Raw genomic sequence first — 22,280 nt, 5'->3', positions numbered from 1 at the left:
TTAATTAAAATTTTACTATAAACAAACACTTTTATTAAATATTTATAATATGGGATTCCGAAATCTAGTTACAAAATATTTTACTTCATAAAGTACCCAAAAGTGTCGTGAACAACATTTACAAAAGCATGACAACGATGGTCCCAAAAAATGTAACCCAACAAGTCTAGACATCCAATATATCTTCACCAAGCTTCCAGCGAACTGATGCTTAGCTTAGGTTTTTCTTTTACCTAGACATGCAAATAAGTGTGAGTCGGCAAATTCAGTAAGAAAAACATGTATAATTATCAATATACTAAGATCTGAACATTTAACTAAGCGATCATACATGCATATACTAAGATCTGAACATTTGTATTTAGCATTAATCAATATTATCCACTACCCTTTAGCATCACTACATATTAGTATTTAAATGTAAACTCTATATACACCCATACTATTATTTTTAGTATACTTGGTAAACGATATTATAAGACATGAAGGGCAGATTCACATGTAGGCGAGGTGAGGCAGTCGTCCTCCTGAAAAAAAAAAAAAAATGTACATACAATTTAATTAATTATGACATATATTTATAATAAAAAATAATATTTATAGACATAATATTAGTTTTAATTTACTTTTGTCGTCCTCCCTGTCTTAAAAAAAAATTATGTCCCCTCACTTTAAGTCTTAAATTCGCCACTGAAAATACTTTATGCATTTAAATACTTTACTTACCTCAATTTTCTATTATTCTAGCTAATTCTTAAAAATCAAAGTTTATCTTTGATTAATATAACCAAATTACTAATTTTACCTTTAAATTAGAAATTCTATAACAAAAATACTAGAGGCATAGTTGTCATTCTAAACTAACACACACTAACAAATATTTTTAAGTGTTCATAAACTAATCTACGGTACCACTAAACTGCTAAAATTATACTGCTGTAACTTTTTCGTCAATCCACCGAATTTCCATTGTTGCCGATAATAATTATAAAAATTAATAGCATAACACATACGTATGACACACGTATAACATAAATCTTTAATAATTAATTACTATATATAAACTGCCTATTTTCCAATAAATATGTGTTTATCTTTAATTGCATACATTATTCCATATTCCATATTTCATATTTTTCATAATTCCAATTAACCACTAATTTTATATATAAATATATATATATATATATATATTTCACAAAATAATTAGAATCACTCATGAATTTATGACGTAGACGTCTACCACCGGCGCTGGATCCTCCTCGAACCAGGATAGCTCATCGTCTAACCGCAGAGCATGCTTTGCCAAGCCATGAGCCGCTAAATTGTCAGAGCGAACCACATGGGACAAAACTGTCCCTGGAAATTTAGACAATAAAGCTATAACATCTTCAAACAACACTCCTAACTCGTTGAAATACATCTTCCTGTTGTTGATGACCGTCATCAAAGCTAACAAATCTGGATAAACTGAAAAAATATCAAAAAACTAAAAAAAAATTATAATTAAAAAATTATCAAGCTGATCAAAATCAATCAAACACCGAAACTAAACAACTAGATCCCCCTGTAAAATTACTAGAACTAGTCAAAGGGAATACCCTTTAGCTAGTAGCAGGGCCGTCTCAAGGTGATGAGAAGCCTAGGGCGAAATTTGAAACAAGGACTTTTCTTTTAATAAAAATTAAAAATAAATTTTAATTAAATTTTGACACAATATCAATTTTAATTCTTTTATCTCTACGTAATAAATAATTTTTTGCAACGTAAGCTAACTCGATTAAGTAATATTTAATTATTAAGAACATCTCTATTGAAGTGCTATATATTTTAGCACATTTGAAAGAAAAAAATAATGTGTTTAAATTATATATATTTAAAAAAAAATAATAAATGTAATTTTATTTATTATTAATAGTATCGTTCAAAATGTACATTAATATTTTAAAATTAGAAGTACTTCAATATATTTATTTATATAGTTTAATATAAATATTTAAGTTATAATATTGTTATTTATTTTTGAAATGCTAAGTAAAACCTTTCACAAACAACTAAAAGTATAAAAAAAGGTGAACAAGTAAGGATCGAACCTTGATCCGCAAGGCCAATAAAAGTTCTACTTACCATATGTGCTGCATGTGTAATTTATTGAGTTAAATATTTATATATTATATGTTTTTATATATATTAATTTTAATTTTTTCGGGGCCTCTAAAATTGTGGGTCCTAGGGCCGAGGCCCCGGCTGCCCCACCCTCTGGTCGGCCCTGGCTAGTAGCAATTGTTGGGTTTTATGCCCTAAATAAAACTTCATTTCAATGTAATCCATTTTATTCAATATCAATAAAGAAACAGAAGTATTTTTCATTCATTTGTATGTTTTGGTTCATCTTATCAATTGCTTGTCTATTTGATTTATAAATTCATCCAAACTTTTTTCACATACTTGATCCTGTTTATTGTGTTGTCAACACAGTGGAAAGTAAACATGACTATGTGAATAAAGATTCTTAAATTTATCAGAACACGGGGTTTTACTGATATGATAATCTACAACAAAGTTTACTTGCATTTGGAAAAATGCTATGTTCTTTCCAGAGCATTAGTTAAAGTAAAGCTTGGGTTGGGTGCATGGAGTATGCATCGGAAGGGACCAATATTGAACTTTGACATAGATTTATTAAACTTACCGTAATATCTATTCAAGTCAATATCGCCTAGTTGATCCTAGATCAAATGATCTTAATCCTGATATGATTAGGTTCAATCTCAAGAGTGTTATTCGTGTTCTTTGATTTATTAGTTAAGCCTACTTTTGGGTCAGGGTGATACGTACATTTTGGGAACATGGTAGTGCAATTGAGTGGGAGCGCTAACATAAATATGGAATCTATAGCTTCTATCTGGCAAATAGAAAGTAAAGGATAATTTCCTTCGAGCTTGACCAAACGAAAATAAATGGTGGAGTACTCATTTCACTTAGCTGAAATATCATTTATACGGGGTTAAGTGTTTTAAGGATAAAATACATTGTAGGGTGTCACGGTAATCTATTCCCTTTACAGTGTAGATCATCTATATAGAGGATCATTGATCAAATTAGGATTATAACAATGGATAACTAATGACGTGTCTATATGGTGGAACATATAGAGCGTTCTATATACTGAGAGTGCAATTCTAAGTTCTATGCGTGGATTCAACGAAGAATTAATAAGTCAGTGAATTTAGGTTGTAAATTCTTGATCTGCTTATTGGAAGCTCGGATATATAGACCCATGGTCCCCCCACTAGTTGAGACAATATTACTTGTAAGACTCATTTAATTGGTTTTGATTAATCAATTATAATTCTCAAATTAGACTATGTCTATTTGTGAATTTTTTCACTAAACAAGGGCGAAATTGTAAGGAAAGAGTTTTTAGGACATATTTGTTAATTAAGATACTTTGTATGGTCTAATTAATAAATATGATAAATGAAAAAAATTATTTAGTAATTATTTATAGTTATTAAATAGTTAAAATTGGCATTTAAATGGTTGAATTTGAAAATTGGCGTTTTTGAGAAAATGAGATGCAGAAATGATAAAACAGCAAAATTGCAAAAGTGAGGCCCAAATCCACTAGCCATGGCCGGCCACCTTTGTAGGATTTATCATTTAATATTTTTATTATTTTAATGCCAAATAATTCAAACCTAACCCTATGTGGCATGCTATAAATAGATAGTGATGGCTTCAGGAAAAAGTGACTTTCACATCTTGTTTCCTTCAGAGAAAAACCTGAGCCTTTCACTCTAACCTAGCCGCCACCTTCCTCTCCTTCTTCTTCATTGTAAATTTCGAACCTCTTAGTGATAGAGTAGTGCCCACACACAGCAAGTAGTACCTCAATCATAGTGAGGAAGATCGTGAAGAAAGACATTCAACAAGAAGGACATTCGGGCTCAGACCTTGATAATACTCTGCGACAGAAAGGATACAAGGGTTAGAGATCTGAGTGGAAGGAGACATATTATTCCGTTGCACCCAATGTAAGGTTTCTCATACTTTATATGTGTTTAATTTATAATCGTTTTAGAAGTTCATATTTAGGGTGTTAATCAACATACTTGTGAGTAGATCTAAGATCCTGGTAAAATAATATCCAACAACAATTAAGCCCTTACTAAGACCCAAGACCTAAAAAGGATTTTGATATGTAATCTAGTAGCAACAATTAAGCCCTGCAATGCTCCCATAACTTAGGATATCAAAAAATTCCTTTAGAAATAAACAAAATAATGAAATAAGCAACAAATAATATTTTTAATGTACCCACAATAACTAATTTTTGAGGAGTTTGCTCTACGCAACGTGGCTCTTCTGACAATATAACAGCACCTAATCCAACTAAGCTCGTGGTGCTCAACACCGCAAAAATTTCCGTTGAAAACTTTTATTTCTCATGAAAATATGGAATAATTAATCATATTGCCCTAAATAATTAGGGGCAAGCTATAAAAATAAGCGCAAAATCCTTGAAAGGCATCAAAGCCAACAAAATTGTGGCACAACAAATCTTCACAATGTATAAAATATTAATTCGCTGATTATTTGACTAATAATAATTGCTTACAGAAAATAATAATATAAATAAATATAAAGACAATTATGACTTAATGTAAAACTAAAGGAAAAAAAATAAATATAATAATAATATAGTAAAGTATAAAATTAATTATTAATAAAATCACTTAATTAATGGACTTAATAAATTTCAATAAATATCGTTTCAAACACCAAATTAAAATATATTTATAAACTACATTATATCCATATAAATTAATAAATAATTAATAAGATTATCAAATCGAATAAAACCCGGATGTCTCAGGTTACTTACAAAATTCACATGTAATTACTTTACGCAAAAATAGAATCAAAATTAACAAACTATACAAAAAGTATAGGTAAAAGTGTCAGGTTACAATTTGAAGCAAAAATAAAGTCTAAAATTCAACAACTATGTTACTTTTTTTCAAATTAACACGTTAATTTGTGTAAAAATACAATCAAAACTCAACAAACTATACCAAAATCAAAAGTAAAAGTACCACGTTACTTCCTAAAACAAAAACAAAATTTAAAATTCAACAACTAGGTTACTTTTCAAATTAACACGTTACTCAACTAAGTATATTACTAATACATATGTCATGATTTATTTTGTAAACGAACAGATTACTTTCTTCATAAGACTCTGTCATAACTCAATACATTAAACAAAAATCAATTTGCATGGTAGTAGATTATTTGCACAAAGTAGCAAAGTCCAGATTTGAACATTTTTTATCTTTGAAAAATTGTCCTTCTACTAATATTTGCAACTTGTGAGTTTCAATGATTGTTTTATCTTCCTCCCTTTTTCTTTTGTTTCTTGTAGTTTCTTCAATGATGAAGTCAACAACTTCATTAGTATAATCAGCAAGTCTTCTGAAATTATGGTTACTTGATTGGTGGCTCACTTTTAGCTACTTGGTATGAGATCTCAACATTGTCTCAATCTGTGTTTATTTCATTTTTGATCAAATAAATTCCCAAGATCAAATAATGAACAATTATCGGGAATATCTACACCAATCACTTTGTAATTTGAGTAGCAGTTACTTTCATTCTACTCTCCTCCATAATAAATTAATGCTTTAATAAAATTCATTCTCCAAGAAAATTACAGGTGCTAGGTCACTTCCTGAAGCAAAAAGAAAAAATAAAATTCATTTAACAAGTTACTTTATAAGAAATTTAAAATAACATGTTTCTTTCTAAAAAAAATTATAGTCCCAACACAATACACTCAGCCATATTCAAAAGTCAGGTACCAGGTTACTTTCAGGAGCAATACAAAACCCTAAAATTGAACTAGCAGGTGACTTTTTTCAAGACATGGTTTTTTTTTTTTGGTTAAAAATTGTCGTCACAGCACAATAAACTCAACTGTATTCAAAAAGTAAGGTACTAGGTTACTTTCGAAAGCAATAGAAAACCATAAAATTGAACTAGCAGGTGACCTTTTTCAAGACATGATTTTTTTTTGTTAAAAATTGTAGTCACAACACAACACACTCAACCATATTCAAAAGTACGGCAGCATGTTACTTTTAGAAGCAATATAAAACCCTAAGATTGAACTAGCAAGTGACTTTTTGCAAGACATAGTATCTTTTGTTAAAAATTGCAGTCACAACACAACAAACTCAACCATATTCAAAACTAAGGTACCATGTTACTTTTAGAAGCAATATAAAACCCTAAGATTGAACTAGCATGTGACTTTTTTCAATACATAATATTTTTTTGTTATAAATTGCAGCCACAACAAAACAAATTCAGCCATATTCAAATGTAAGGTACCAGGTTACTTTCAGAAGCGATAAAAACCCCTAAGATTGAACTATCAGGTGACTTTTTTTAAGACATGGTATTTTTTTTTATTATAAATTGCAGTCACAACAAAACAAACACAACCATTCAAAAGTAAGGTACCAAGCTACTTTCAGAAGTGATAAAAAATCCTAAGATTAAACTAACATGTGACTTTTTTCAAGACATGGCATTTTTTTATTGTAGATTGCAGTCACAACAAAACAAACTCAACCATATTCAAATGTAAGGTACCAAGTTACTTTCAGAAGAGATAAAAAACCCTAAGATTGAGCTAGCAGGTAATTTTTTTCAAGACATGGTAATTTTTTTTGTTATAAATTGTAGCCACAACAAAACAAACACAACCATATTCAAATGTAAAGTACCAGATTACATTCAGAAGTAATATAAAACCCTAAGATTGAACTAGTATGTGACTTTTTTCAAGACATGGTATTTTTTTATTATAAATTGCAGCCACAACACAACAAATATAGACATATTCAAATGTAAAGTATCAGGCCATTTTCAAATGTAATGTACCAGGTTACATTCAGAAGCAATATAAAACCCTAAGATTGAACTACAAGGTGAACTTTTCAAGATATGAGAGTTTTTTTGTTAAAAATTACAATCACAACACAACACATTACTATGAGAACCAAAATAAAAACCTAAAATTAAAATTTCTTATCATTTTTCCTAAATAATAGGTTAACTACGTCAAAAATGTAATCAAATTCAATAGTTTCTTAACTTTGTTTATTTTGACTTCAAATTTTATTAATTTTCTTCATCGGCAGTAGGAATATGAACACTAAGATAAAAATCATAATCACACTAGAGGAGAAGGAAAGAAATTGAAGGAGAACAAAGAAATAGAGAATAAAGGAAATCGCATAGAAGAATGCAAGCCACGATAGAGAATAGATGGAGTTTGGATATTTTGAGTGTGGATTTTATAAATGGAAATATTCTTTTATAGGTATTTTATTTTTTCCATTTTTTAAGTTTTTTATTTTTTTTTTCAGACTTTAAATTTTTTCATTAAATGTCCATATTCTTTAAAATACATTTAAAAAATTCCATATTTATGAAGAAAGCCCAATTTTAATCGACTAAGTGGCATCAATTTTATCTCGATCGCTCTTCATTAGAAGAATCTTACCATATCTTGATTAACCATTTTCACTAGATAGATTTTAACCCAGTACATATCAGATTGAGCTAGAAACACATTAGAGAAATACTTGAGAGAAAAATAAAAGAAGAGAAATTTAGGACATTTTAATATATTTTTTTTCTCTTAGATTTTAACCCAGTGCACTTAATGAAAATTTTAAAAAACTACAAATTAGACAACATGTTTTGGCGAAAAAAAAAACATGTTGTTTTTCTTTAAGAAAAATTTATAATTTTGTATACATTATATAATTTTATTACTTTATATAATACAAAATAATTTATTTACATTTAATTATATATTCTATATTAGATACATAAATATAATTTTGATTTTATATACTATCTATATAAGGTAATTAATTTTTCTTAAGTCTTATATAAATAAACAATAAACATACATATTTTTCCTTATAGCAAAAAAATAAAATAAAATATGCATATTTTGTTTATAAAATTATATATTAAATATATTAAATTAATAATTTATAAACATAATCAATGGAAAATATAAACATAATATTTATACATAATTTTACATTTAGTTTCCGTTTCTTAAAACAAAATGAACATAAATATTTTATTTTTAAACTTATTTATGAACTTTTAATAAACAAATTATATTGATTCTATTAAAACATTATCATAATAAACATATGTCGACCTCTACACTCGAAAACATATGTCGGAATGTTTTTTTTCATAGGGGTGTTCGTTATGCATACAACATCATCCCTGTAAATTTTTGAAAATTTTCAAATAGGTTACCATGCTGAAAATACGTGGTAAACTATTCGAAATTTTTCAAAAATTTACAGAGATGATACTGTAATACGAATACCGCTATGAAAAAAAATATTTCGACATGTGATTTCAGACGTAGAGGTTGACTAAAAGATTATAATAGGAGGTTGTAATTAGCACTCTTTCATTTAATTAAAGATCTATTCAAGACGATTTCATACTATAATTCTTAAGCAAAACAACCTCTGTTTAAATATAACTTCGGATTCATCAAAACTAATTAGTAAATAGCAATAACTAAATAATTAGTTAATAATTTTCTGATAAACTATATATGAAGTCGAATCGTTTAGGGATCTATTTTAAGATTCATAAAATAATCAATTTTTCCTTAAGAACTTGTTGGCAAATAAGAAAGTCGAATCGTTTAAGTTGCTTTACCATCATTTTCCTTGTGTTAATTTCTTTTTTTTTTTTTTTTTTTGATTAAATGTGTTAATTTCTTTTGTTATTGTATTTATGGGATTGATTGTATTTTCACTACATATATACACTAGGAAACTAAGCCGCGCTTCGCGCGGTGTTGTCTAATTTTTGTAATCTTTATATATATTGCAATTATATTGAGTGATATAATCTAAAATATAATATTTTAATTTGTGTTATTATAAACAAAGTAACAGTATTAAAATTATAAATATAATTTACTATTTTTAAAATATATAGAAAGATAGTGATTTTATGAGAAACATTAAAGATTGTAAAATTAACAAAGAAATTACATGTACTTTTATAATAAAATAAATGAAAAAGTTAACTATTTCTAAATTTAATAAACTGACCTTGTATCTGATGATGTAGTTATTTTTAAAAGACTATCTAGACTTTTTTTGCTTAATACAAAAAAATAGTTTAACTATTTTTTATTAAAGTTTTTATATTTTGTTTTGTGGTGTCGTTTGAATATTTTCTCCCTTTGTGCTTTTCTTTATATATATAAATTGATTATTAGAAAATAAATAACTACTTATACAAAAAATATATAAAAAAAAATTTATTGGGTAAGACATTAATCAATCACCTATAAAAAATAATATTTTTTAGATAAAAGAAAGTAAAATAATAAAACTACTACTTATAACCTACATGGATAACATCTAAACGATTTTTAAATGATGTGAGACTTTTAATTTGTATGTGTAGTGTATTTTTCAAAGAAAATAAAAGAATGTGTCATAAAATAAAATAAAACAGGAAGAAAAAAAAATATGCTTTCCTTTTTATATATATATATAAGAGAAAATATTTTAGTTATAGAAAATTATTTTTAATTCGATCACTTAACAATATATAAATCTAGAATAGTAAAATAAAATTCTTAAATTAAAATTCATTTCATAAATATATAAAATAAAATTAAAAATTATTATACAAAGTTAATTATTAGAAACTAAATAACTACTTATACAAATATTTATAAAAAAAAAAATTATTGGGTAAGACATTAATCAATCACCCATAAAAAAATAATATTTTTTAGATAAAAGAAAGTAAAATAATAAAACTACTACTTATAACCTACATAGATAACATCTAAACCATTTTTAAATGATGTGGGACTTTTTATTTGTATGTGTAGTATTTTTTTTTTCAAAGAAAAAAAAAAAGAATTTATCATAAAATAGAAAAAATAGGAAGAAAAAAAATAGGTTGCCACCTAAACTCTTCTTTTGCTTTCCTTTATATATATATATATATTTATATATTTATATATTGATTGATAACATCTAAACTATTTTTAAATGATGTGAGACTTTTTGTTTATATGTGTAGTGTATTTCTCAAAGAAAATAAGAGAATGTATCATAAAATATAAAAAATAGGAAGAAAAAAAAAATAGGTTGCCACCTAAACTCTTGTTTTGCTTTCCTTTATATATATATTGATTGATATATTGATATATATATATATATAGTGATGATTGGTAAATTAATTTTAGTTATAAAAAATTATTTTTAACTCGAACATATAAAAATTTAGAATAGTAAAATAAAATTTTTAAACTAAAATTTATTTCATAAATATATATAAAATTAAAAATTATTACTACAAAGTTAATTATTAAAAAATAAATAATTACTTATATAAATAAATATGTATATAAAAAAAATATTGAGTAAGAAATTATTCAATTACTCATAAAAAAATAATATTTTTTAGATAAAAGAAAGTAAAGTGATAAAACTACTAATTATAACCTACATGGATAACTTCTAAACGATTTTTAAATGATGTGAGACTTTTTGTTTATATGTATAGTGTATTTCTCAAATAAAATAAGAGAATGTGTGATAAAATAGAAAAAATAATAGGTTGCCACCTAAACTCCCTTTGTGCTTTCCTTTATATATATATATATATTGATATATTGATTGATTGATATATTGATATATATATATAGTGATGATTGGTAAATTAATTTTAGCTATAAAAAATTATTTTTAACTCGAACATATAAAAATTTAGAATAGTAAAATAAAATTTTTAAACTAAAATTTATTTCATAAATATATATAAAATTAAAAATTATTACTACAAAGTTAATTATTAAAAAATAAATAATTACTTATATAAATAAATATGTATATAAAAAAAATATTGAGTAAGAAATTATTCAATTACTCGTAAAAAAATAATATTTTTTAGATAAAAGAAAGTAAAGTGATAAAACTACTACTTATAACCTACATGGATAACTTCTAAACGATTTTTAAATGATGTGGGACTTTTAGTTTATATGTATAGTGTATTTCTCAAATAAAATAAGAGAATGTGTGATAAAATAGAAAAAATAAGAAGAAAAAATAATAGGTTGCCACCTAAATTCCCTTTGTGCTTTCCTTTATATTGATATATTGATATTGATTGTTTCTAGGATGTATATACACATAAATAAAATAACAGAGTTATTTTTCTCCAAATTTCTCAGTACTCTATATGATTAGTTCAACCACTGTGAGAGTATGAGACTCCTAATAGAATTTATTTTGTCAAATTTTGTACTTGTACTAAAGAAACACTCAAATTTAATATCCAATAAAATCTTAGACACTGTAATTTAGGGGTGTTCATCCGATCCAATCCGCACTTTTTTGGTCAAACAACATCCAATCCGCACTAAGTGCGGATTTCATATTTTGGATCCAATCCGATCCGCATAAGAGTTTAAATCCAATCCAATCCGATCCGCAATAGTGCGGATTGGATCGGTTATTTTAGATCGGTTATTTTTTTAATAATAAATTATTTAATATTTCATAGAAAAATTTTTTTTTAAAAAAAAAAACTATTGTTTCTTAAACTCCAATAATAATCTATTTCCATCTCTATTTATATACAAATCAAACCAATATACATATATCAATATATATGTACTTATCTTTAGATTTATACTAAAATATATATGTATCTATTACTAAAATAAATAAAATAAATAAGTTAGTATATATATTTAAATTTATATATGTGTCTATGTTAATAAGAATTATTTTTGTTGTGTTTTTTATTATGAAATAAATAAAATGCACCAACTCAATATATTATTAAAAAAGATTAAGAAATTAGAAGTTTGTGTCTTTTTTTAATTAATATATATTATATATTATAATTTTTTAAAAATTTATAATTAAGTGCGGATTGGATTGGATCGGTTACTTTTTGAGGTCAAACAACATCCAATCCGCACAAGTGCGGATTTTAGTTTTTTCAATCCAATCCAATCCGCACAAGTGCGGATATCCGCATTTTGCGGATTGGATTGGATTGGATCGTGCGGATTGGATTGGATCGGATAATTTGTGAACACCCCTACTGTAATTTATAAAGTACGAAGGGATCCTATAAAAGCATATGGTAGAAAATTTACTCACATGAAAGAAGACAGAACTGCTTCAACTTGGGGCCAACCCTTTCCTTAATTCTTTGGATCCTTAGCTACATACAAATGGCAGAGGTATTTAGGTTTGTCTCATTGAAACAAACAAACAAACAAACTATTATTAGTAAAAAAAAATAGATGTCATTATTGCTAGTTTTTCTACCTATGTTTTAATTTACCTTTAACAGATAGTAATATTTGGGACATGGCGAATCTTTTCCATCTCGCAAGATTTCTCTAGAATATCACATTGAGCAACCACCAAATTCTTCAGTGGTGTTGATCTCAGAAAGTCAGGCAATGTTCTCAACAAACCGCAAAATGACATTTCCAAAGATTCAAGACAAGGCATTATTTTCAAAGGGCCATTCACTGTCCACCCTGCCACCCCTACCCATTCCTCCAACGAATCTGCAAAATTGATTTCAAATTTTTCCAATTTCGGAAACAGTGACTTGCTATCCTTTTCTTCTCCCAAGAATTCAGACCCAATCTTCTTCAAACCAGGAAAACTATCAATACAAAGCGATTCGAGGCATGGGAGTTTCCCCAAAGGAGGCAATGTGATGCAGTTAAAACATCCATACAAGTCTAAGTTTCTCAAATTAGTCAATGATAACATCCAACTAGGAGAAATGAGCAGGCCACAATACTCCTCAATTCTTAAAGATTTTAAGTTTTCATGATGTGGTTGCAGAGAATCCAGTACAATCTCATGGGTATCCATCACTGAAGAATCCTTATCAAATTTCAAATGCAAATGGACAAGAGCTTTTTTGTTAAGAAGTTGAGCTTCCTTAGCCTCTTCCTTGTGTTCCTCTTTGCCTAAGCCTTCCAAACGAATAATACAAAGATTGTTCAAGATTCGAATATCCCCTAGGACCCCTACCTTTATACTACCACCAATATCCAATGTCTGAAGTCTTGTCAAGGCCCAAATACTTTTCGGCAAACTTTTAGTACACCCTTTAATTAAGTGAAGGTGTCTTAAGTTCATCAATTCTCCAACTTCTTCAGGAAGTTCAGTAATACAACAATAAAACTTCAACGTTTGGAGATTAAACAAGTTTCCAATCGTGGGTGGCACATCTATGATATCATAAGATCTAATACTAAAATATCTCAAATGTATTAAATCACCGATACTTACTGGAATCTTCATTGATTCTCCCTTCAAAATTAATGTCTTCAGACGTTTCAAATCCAAGAGATCATAAGGGAACATGCAGGAACTCAGTGAATTATTCGAACCTGTCAACATTGAATCACACGTAACCATAAGAGTGTGCAAATTCTTCTTCTTGAGATTTGAGAAAGTTGGAGTCACCGATGAAGAAACATAAATTAAGTTGAGATGACGAATATCCAAGTCAACTCTCTTTTCAACATCAGAAATTAGTTCAATGGAGTATTCATTTTTTGTGAGATAACACGCAAAATCATGTACTATATCATGCATCTTGCATTCCATAGTGAAGTTATAATTATCAAACTCAAATTCTTGAAAAAATGACCGTGTAGCTAAATTTTGGAAACACACCAGACCTCTTTGTTCATCTTCATGCTTACCATCGTTCATTGACTTGAAATAATCTTGAGCCACCCATTGTTGTATTAAATAATCTCTTCGAAACACATTATCTTTAGGGAAGATGGAACAATACATAAAACATCGTCTTTCTACAGGAGTCAAATCATAATAACTGAATAACAATGGGTTGAAAAGCTCTACCTCCATATTCTTCAACTCCCAGATTTCACTTCTCAACATTTCATGCCAATATTCAATATCTTTAACACGCAAAAGACTCCCTAAGGCCTTGGCAGCAAGAGGTAAGCCATTGCATTTACGTGCAATTTTTCGACCAATGGCATCAAAATTTTGCTTCTCTTGTTCTGTCTTGTTGGAAAGTGCTATTTCTTTTAACAACAACCAACAATCTTCTTCACCCAATTTGTTCACACAAATCATATTATTTGTATCTCCAATCATTTTAGCCACTTCCTCGTTCCGTGTAGTCACCACAACTCTACTTCCAATTGCGCCAAGCTTTAAAATTTGCACTAGTAAAAGCCACTTACTATAGTCGGTAGTCCACACATCATCTAGTACTAGTAGAAACTTCTTGTCATTAACAGCTTCACGAAACTTTCTCATTAGTGACTCTGACCCTATGACCGTGGGGATTACACCGGTGAGTTGTTCGATACTTTCTTTGGCAATCCTACCAATATCAAATGGATCTGAAACACAAACCCAAATCATGTTACCCCCAAAAAGAGTCTTCACCGCAGGATCATTATAAGCATTTCTGGCTAGAGTGGTCTTTCCAATCCCTCCCATTCCAACAATGGGAATGAATTTGAGTCCCTGTTCCTCTTGGCTACTCCCACCCAGTGTTAATTGATTAATCAGAATTTTCTTATTGTCCATTGGACCATAAATCACAGGCACATCAAGAAAGGAGGTGGTGAAGTCTGGCCACCTAAGTTCAATAGTATCGCCAATCGTGTTTGATCTAAAACCAAACATGTTCTTTCTATCGTTGATCCTCCCTAGTTTCTGGTTTAAGCTCTGGATTTCTTCAGCGATGTGATGACGATAAATGATCACTGGAGGACTTAGTTTGGTACAATTAAAACAGGAGAATAGAATAGAACACCAAACCTTGGTTTTAGTAATCTGACTGGTACTACTTTCAGCTCTGTTACCTCCTTGGTCTAATTCTGACATGAGAATGGTAGTGTTCCACTCATCTAGGACAGAATCCATGTCGTAGGAAACATCTTTGAGATCTTCAAGCCAGAGTTTCACAGCTTCTTCATTCCATCGTCTCATTTCAGCATCTGTAAGAACTGCTTTGATGGCTATCAGATTTGCTTCAAGGTTTTCAACTCCTCCATCGACTCCCATTACCAGCTTCACTTTTTTTTCACCATATTGACGAATGACCAAAGCCAACTGATTGAGGATAGCAGAAATCACAGCATCAGCCATTGTTGCAGATCAAGATGACTGATTTTGAATACTATAAACCAGAATGACGAGTAGTAATCAATCTAAAAAAGTATGAAATGAGTAATATTTGATGAATGTAGTGTGGACTTGACTTTTACAATTGAATAATTATAAAAGTGTAATTATTCTGATTGGAGAATATAATTATAATAATGAGCAACAAACAATAAAATATAAAATATATAAAACAATAGGCAAGTTTTCCTAATTATTTGTTTTAAGTTCCAATAAAATATAAAACAATGACTACAGCTCCTGTGTTTTTAAGAGCGCTAATATTATAATAAATATTCCAGACAAAAAATAATATTGTAATTAATATTGTAGAAAAACAAACTAACAGACAAGTCTACGGTGGTTGGTGAGCTCTTTTCGAGGCTACCATCCATATTGAGTTACAATATTTGTATGAGCATTGCTATTGGGCACCAATGGTGCCTAGCACCTTCTAAATGTGTCGACTTGCAATTGGCTAGCGATACTCTATAAAAATTATTCTATTAAACTATATGGGACCCGATACTTAATTGCACCAATAGCGATATTGACACGTAAAAGGATGCTAGGCACCAGTGGTGCCCTTTAGCATTTGTATTTATTTTTTTTAAACAAAAAAAAAAAATCATTATTCGTTACAATATTTGATACACATTATAACACAAAATGAATAGTTCCCATATATTTACATCCACAACACAACAATTATTTATGTAAAAAAATCGCTATGCTAGCCATATCTACACATACATGAATGATTAAGCATCACTTGAGGAAAGGAGTGTGGAATCTTGTCATGACGAAAGAATAGACAACGTAGCTGCTCACCGGCACCACCAATTTTTTTGGATAGGACATGAAGATCACCGATTTTCAAGGCACCATAGGAAGCACTATTATGTTAATCGCTGTTATGGTTTTATAAAGAACAATACAAGAGTAATTGACTTTGGTGTTTGATTAATGAAGGCTATTTTCTTCTTGATAAAAAAAAAATTGAATATAGCATCATGCATGTCTGATGAGTTCAGAAGAAAGTAGTAAATGTGATACTATGAGAGAATGAGACTCTAACTATATAATTATCTTCAAAATAAAGGATCATATTCATTTCTTTTCTTCTCAAAATTTGACTTGTCTACTAAAATTTTATAATAGTATTAGAAAAGACAAGAAATTGTCACCATGGCAGCACACAGATGCAGATCAGATCTAGTGACTAGTAACAAGAAACAATCTTGTTCTCATTGCAGATTTATAATATGAGTCATAGATGTATAAAATTATAAATAAATAACTATATTATATACAAAATTGGTTCCCAACCAAATTTATATCCAATAATATAAGAGACATTCTATCCATCTAATTCATGAAATATGATGAGAGCCTAAAATAACTCAGTAGAAAATTTATTCGCATCAAAGAAGTTGGAATTTAAAAAGGTCGAATATGTACTTACTTTTCTTCATTATCATTAGTCCGCCGCGGAAGTTTGACCTTCCATCTACAAATGGCAGAGGTTATCATGGTAATCAAACTATTATCAGTAGTCATATATATAAATATATATATATATATATATATATATTTACCTGTTTGAGATAACAATGTTTGGGACATGAAGAATCTTGTGCCAATCTTTTCCTTCTCCTTTTGGCAAGATTTATGTAGGATATCACAACACCAAATCTTCAAATTCTTCAATGGTGTTGACTGTTGACTCCAAGAAGTCAGGCAACGATTCCAGATATTGAGACCATGATAATTCTAAGGATTCAAGACAAAGGCATTATTTTCAAAGGGTCCTTCATTTTCCAACCCACAACCCCTGTTTCATTCCTTTCCTGCATCATCATCAGATATTAATTAAGTTGTACAAAGAAATCTTCTTTCTACCGGAGCCAAGTCATATAACTAAGTATCAATGGGTTAAAAATCTCCACCTCCACATTTTTTAACTCCCATAATTCACTTGTTAACGTTTCAAGCCAATCTTCAATATCTTTAACATGCAAAAGACTCCCAAAAGTCTTCACAGCATGAGATAAGTCATTGCATTTACTTACAATTTTTCAATCGATTGTGCCAAAATATTCCCTCACTTGTTCCATCCTGTTAGAAAGTGCTATTTCTCTTAACAACAGCCAGCAATCTTCTTCAGCCAATTTATCCATGCAAATCTTGTTTGTGTCTCCAATCATTTTGGCCACCTCCTCATTCTGCATTGTCACCACAACTGTACTTCCCAGTTTCAACACCACCAATCTTGAAAACTTCTTGTAGTCAGTAGTCCACACATAGTCTAGTACCAATAGAAACCTCTTATCCTTCACAGATTCACAAATTTCTTCTCATCGATCAGCAACTGCAACTCTAAGCTAATGACAGCTGGGGTTTGACGAGTGAGTTGTTTAATAGTTTCATTGGCAATCCTACCAATGTCAAATGGGTCTGAGACACAAACCCAAATCATTTTATCTTCAAAAATGGTCTTAATTTCAGCATCATTGTAAGCATTTCTGGCTAGAGTAGTCTTTCCAATTCCTCCCATTTTCCAACAATGGGGATGATTTGGGTTTTTCGTCATCTTGGTCACTCCCACTTTGCCTTAGTCTATCAATCAAAGTTTCCTTATAAGCAACACTTAATTTCAATTTTCAACAGCATAATCAACACTTGTTCTCCTATGTCCAAACATAAGGTGATTTCATCTAGTTTCGTAATTAGGGTTTGGATCTCTTTAGCAATGTCAAGGCGATGATGAGTGATTATCACTTTAGGACTTATATGTTTGCTACATTGAAATTTGAAATTGAAGACAAGAGAAGAGGATATCACAGAATCTAACCTCCATCACTTGAGCCTTTTTCAAAACTTCACCAGTCTCACTTTGGCTTTCTTTTCCATTGAGAGATCACAGCATCGGCCATTGTCGGCCAATTACTTACTAAAAACAGAAGCAACATATGTTGTTTGTTTTTTTTTTTTTTTGAAAGAACCATGAGTTCATTAATTAAGAAAATTGATGGGAATCACAGGGGGATTGCCCTCCCCTTGGTACAAAATTGCCAAATCACTAGAGATCCTAGCACTTTTAGCTACACCATCAGCCAAAGCATTACAACTACGCTTAATAAAAGAAAAACAACACATCTGAAACTTTTTTGCTAAGTTTAAAGATGAATAAAACACACTAGCAACTTTCCAGTCCGGAAGAGAATTAGTAGTTAAAGCTTGTACTGCAATTTTTGAGTCCGATATAACGCGCACTTCCTTCCAACCTGCATCACGAGCCCTGTTCAGAGCAAGAATGATCGCTGTAAACTCAGCTTCCAAAGCTGATTCCGCCCTTATCTTATGCGCATTAGCGAACCAGCGACCTGATGATATCTCCACAGAAATTGCAGCTATACCAGCAGTGTCCTTCACCCAGGATGCATCAGTAAATGCATAATTGCATGAAACAGAAGAGGTGTTGCTAGCCATAGTGCCACTGGGCTCTTCCATTATATGCCTTCCCATAACATCTAAATTACCATCAATATGGATAAGGCTGGGAGTTGCAGACATGGAAGGCATCAACTCCTCTGCCTTCTTTTCAATTCTTGCCAAGACCATTTGCACATTGACTTCTTGGTTCTTGATGCAGCAGATATTTCTCTGGTGCCAGATTTCAGTCATGATACATCCTAAATAGGTGATCAGTTCCTTCCTATCAGCGCCCCCCATATTATCTAACAAAGTCTTAAACATGATGAGCACATTATCAGCTGGAAGATCTTCCAATTTCAGCGCCAGACGACATCCGAACCAGATAGCTTTTGAGAAACTACACTTCCAAAGAGTATGGCAGGCACTTTCATCCTCTACTCCACATAAATTGCAAGTTTTGTCCTGTAAAAAATGAAGCCGATTCTTTGTAGGAATAGCTTCAGACAGGGCTCTCCATAAGAAAACTGAGATCCTAGGATGGATGCCCCCCTTCCAAATCCATTTCCAAACCTCCTCCTGTGGTTCAATTCTATCCATAATTGCAGTATTATAGGCTGCTCGCACAGAGAAATTTCCTACTTGGTTTTGTTTCCAAAAGACTTGATCCATGTGTGGGAAAGGAATTCTAGGAATATTCATGATTCGAGTTCCTAATTCCTCTCCAAATAACTGAAAAACCATCTCTGAATTCCAATCATTTCCCAGGGAAATGTCACTCAAAGTTTGAATTGTATAATCCTTACCTCTCAAGCTCTCCATTAGTACTCCAAACTCTGAATGGTCTAGCCATGGGATCCATGGCTGGCTCCAGAAATTAATTGAAGATCCTGATGCAGCAACCGACAGCGAGCCTTTGAGAATTATAGTTCTAGTTTCCAGAATACATTTCCATTGATAGGAATCATTATTCTTTTGCTTGGTACACCAGAAACTGTCACTATTGCAGTATTTTCCCAATAAACAAGTTACCCATGGCTTGTCCTCCTTTGTAGCAAGACTCCAAGCCAGCTTAGATAAAAGAGCTTGGTTCATATCCTCACATTTCCTCAAACCCAAACCTCCTGAACTCTTCGGTTGACAAATTTTATCCCATGCTTTAAAGGCCATGTATTTAGACTTATCAACATTTCCTAACCACCAGAACTTTCTCATCAGCGAGTCTAACTCACGACATGTTGACAAAGGAATCTTTGAAGTGGACATGGCATAGATATGCATTGCTGAAGTCACGGATTTTATAAGAGTTAAGCGCCCAGCTTGAGACAGAAGCTTCACCTTCCAACCTTCCATTTTCTTCATCAAATTCTCCTTGAGCCTCATATAATCCTCCCTTTTTCTTCTTTTAAAAATAAAGGGGTTTCCTAGATGTCGTTCGTCACCTCGCACTTGGGCTATATTCAAAGCTTTCAGCATATTATCTTTCCTGGCACTACAGAGATTACTTGAAAATAAGACACTTGATTTGGGTTTGCTACAGGTTTGGCCCGACCATCTCTCATAGGTTGATATACACTCAATTAGGGCCCTAGCTTCATTTTCATTTGCTCTAGCAAAAAGAATCGTGTCATCGGCAAACATGAGATGTGCAACTGGAGGGGCTGCTAGAGCGATCTTTATACCATGAACCGTGCCTCTTTCTTCAGCTCTCCGAACAAGTTTAGATAGAACCTCCTGACAAAGAAGAAATAAGAAAGGAGACATGGGGTCTCCTTGCCTTAATCCTCTCTGCGGGACTATCTTTTTAAGAGGACTTCCGTTCAAAAGGACTGAATAAGAGACACTAGAGACACACGACATCAACAGCTTTCTACTCCTCTCATCAAAACCATTTGCCTCGAGAACTTTGTCTAAGAAAGTCCACTCCATTTTATCATACGCCTTGTGCATATCGAGTTTCATTGCCATAAGCCCTCCCTTGCCTCTCTTGTGTCGAATCTTGTGAATTATCTCCTGAGTGAGTATAGATGACTCTCCAATCCACCTACCAGGGATAAAGGCAGATTGGAACGGGGAAATCAACTCATTCATGAGTGGCCTCAATCTATTGGATAAGATTTTTGCAATAACCTTATAGGAAAAATTGCATAAACTTATCGGTCTAAATTGATCCATGCTCATGGGGAACTCTACTTTTGGAATGAGGCAAATGAAGGTATTGTTGAGTTTAGGATTCATGACTCCCATAGTGAAAAATTCCTGAACAGAGGCTACTAAATTAGCTCCCACTATATCCCAATACTTTCTGAAGAAACAACCTGAAAACCCGTCTGGACCCGGGGCCTTGAGGGGATGTAAATCAAACACTACTTCCTTAACTTCCTTTTCCGAAGGAACCTTAACGAAGTTTTCATTTGCAATATTATCGACCCTTTTAATGAACAATTCGTCAAAAGTATCATCAATACTTGGCCTGCCCGAAGTAAAAAGCTCCTTGAAATGAAGATTTATAACTTCAGCAACCTGTTTTCTATCCTTCCAAACTTTGCCACAGCTATCTTTAATCACCCATATATTATTCCTTCGTTTCTTTATGACTGTTGCAGCATGAAAAAACCTTGTGTTTCGATCTCCCAATGACAGCCACGTCTCCCTAGACCTTTGTCGCCACATACTCTCAAGTTTAGACCAAGAGGCAACCAACTTTGCTTGAATAACTGCCTCTTCTTCCTTGAAAACTTCAGGATTCGGCTGATACTGTATCCAAGCCAATCTATTCTCCATTAATCTAATGTCACTCTCATTTACGCCTCTGTGAGTCTTCTTCCAGGCTTGTAAAACCACTTTTATATTATGGACATTACGAATAAAGGAGTTAGTAGCGTTGTCACCTGAGGAAAGCCAATTCTTTTCGATTTCCATCTTGCAAGACTCTTCCCAAGACCAAGCTTCATAGAATCGAAAAGGGATGAATCCCTTTGCTGCAAATAGGTGCGAATCGAGAATAATGGGAGCATGATCCGAGATCGCAATAGGCAGATTTCTCACCCCAGCAGAAGCATATTCCACGATCCAATCTGGGGAGCACAAAGCTCTATCAAGTCTCTCTCTAATAAGTCCCCCAGAGAACCTATTATTTTGCCAAGTGAATTTGTTACCTATAAATTGCAAGTCGATACCGCCAGTGTTGCCCATGAAATTTCTCAGCCATTTAGTATCCACCGAAGTCACTTTTCTACCACCAACTTTTTCCTCTTGACTACCAATACAATTTAAGTCACCTATCAACACCCAAGGAAGTTGGCAGGAAGAGAATTCCACCTCCATACCTTTCCAAAAAGCCTCTTTTGCATTCAGATAAGGTGTGCCATAGATTGCAAATAATTTCCAGTGTAATTGGTTTTGATAATCCCAAATTGTAGCTTCAAAAAACCCCTCAGAGAAATAGTTAATCACCAAATTTATGCTGTTATTCCACATCAGACACGATCCTCCAGCCAAACCATTAGCACTCACACAAACAATTCTTGAAAATCCCAACTTTCTCGATAACTCTTCCAT

General features: G+C 31.2%; 3 protein-coding genes across 14 annotated transcripts; all 3 read right to left on the bottom strand.

The window, feature by feature from the left end:
- Positions 1-5,266: 5,266 nt before the first annotated feature.
- On the bottom strand, positions 5,267-18,319 carry LOC115701089 (putative disease resistance protein RGA3). Of its 12 annotated transcripts, none has more exons than XM_061117494.1 (7): positions 17,234-18,284; positions 16,883-17,134; positions 16,750-16,794; positions 16,038-16,195; positions 12,435-15,300; positions 12,264-12,327; positions 5,267-5,734 (listed from the first exon to the last, which is right to left on the bottom strand). In XM_061117494.1, exon 5 carries the CDS (start codon positions 15,267-15,269, stop codon positions 12,453-12,455), a length of 2,817 nt encoding a protein of 938 aa, XP_060973477.1. In that variant the 5' UTR covers positions 15,270-15,300; positions 16,038-16,195; positions 16,750-16,794; positions 16,883-17,134; positions 17,234-18,284; the 3' UTR covers positions 5,267-5,734; positions 12,264-12,327; positions 12,435-12,452. The 12 variants fall into 12 exon arrangements, with proteins under 12 accessions (XP_060973477.1, XP_060973480.1, XP_060973482.1 ...); XM_061117497.1 differs by having other exon boundaries at positions 17,357-18,284; XM_061117499.1 differs by having other exon boundaries at positions 12,435-15,233; positions 17,357-18,284.
- LOC133039371 (putative disease resistance protein RGA3) lies at positions 17,066-17,877 on the bottom strand. The gene is made up of 4 exons (XM_061118253.1): positions 17,677-17,877; positions 17,393-17,617; positions 17,234-17,320; positions 17,066-17,134 (listed from the first exon to the last, which is right to left on the bottom strand). The coding sequence occupies exons 1-4, from the start codon at positions 17,875-17,877 to the stop codon at positions 17,066-17,068; spliced, it is 582 nt and encodes a 193-aa protein (XP_060974236.1).
- Positions 18,300-22,280, bottom strand: LOC133039370 (uncharacterized). Its single transcript, XM_061118252.1, has one exon. The coding sequence runs from the start codon at positions 22,278-22,280 to the stop codon at positions 18,300-18,302; it is 3,981 nt and encodes a 1,326-aa protein (XP_060974235.1).

Source organism: Cannabis sativa, chromosome 6, assembly GCF_029168945.1.
Source record: "Cannabis sativa cultivar Pink pepper isolate KNU-18-1 chromosome 6, ASM2916894v1, whole genome shotgun sequence".
Classification (NCBI taxonomy): domain Eukaryota; kingdom Viridiplantae; phylum Streptophyta; class Magnoliopsida; order Rosales; family Cannabaceae; genus Cannabis; species Cannabis sativa.
Note: the sequence above shows the minus strand (reverse complement) of the source record. Positions and strands in the feature narration are given on the sequence as shown.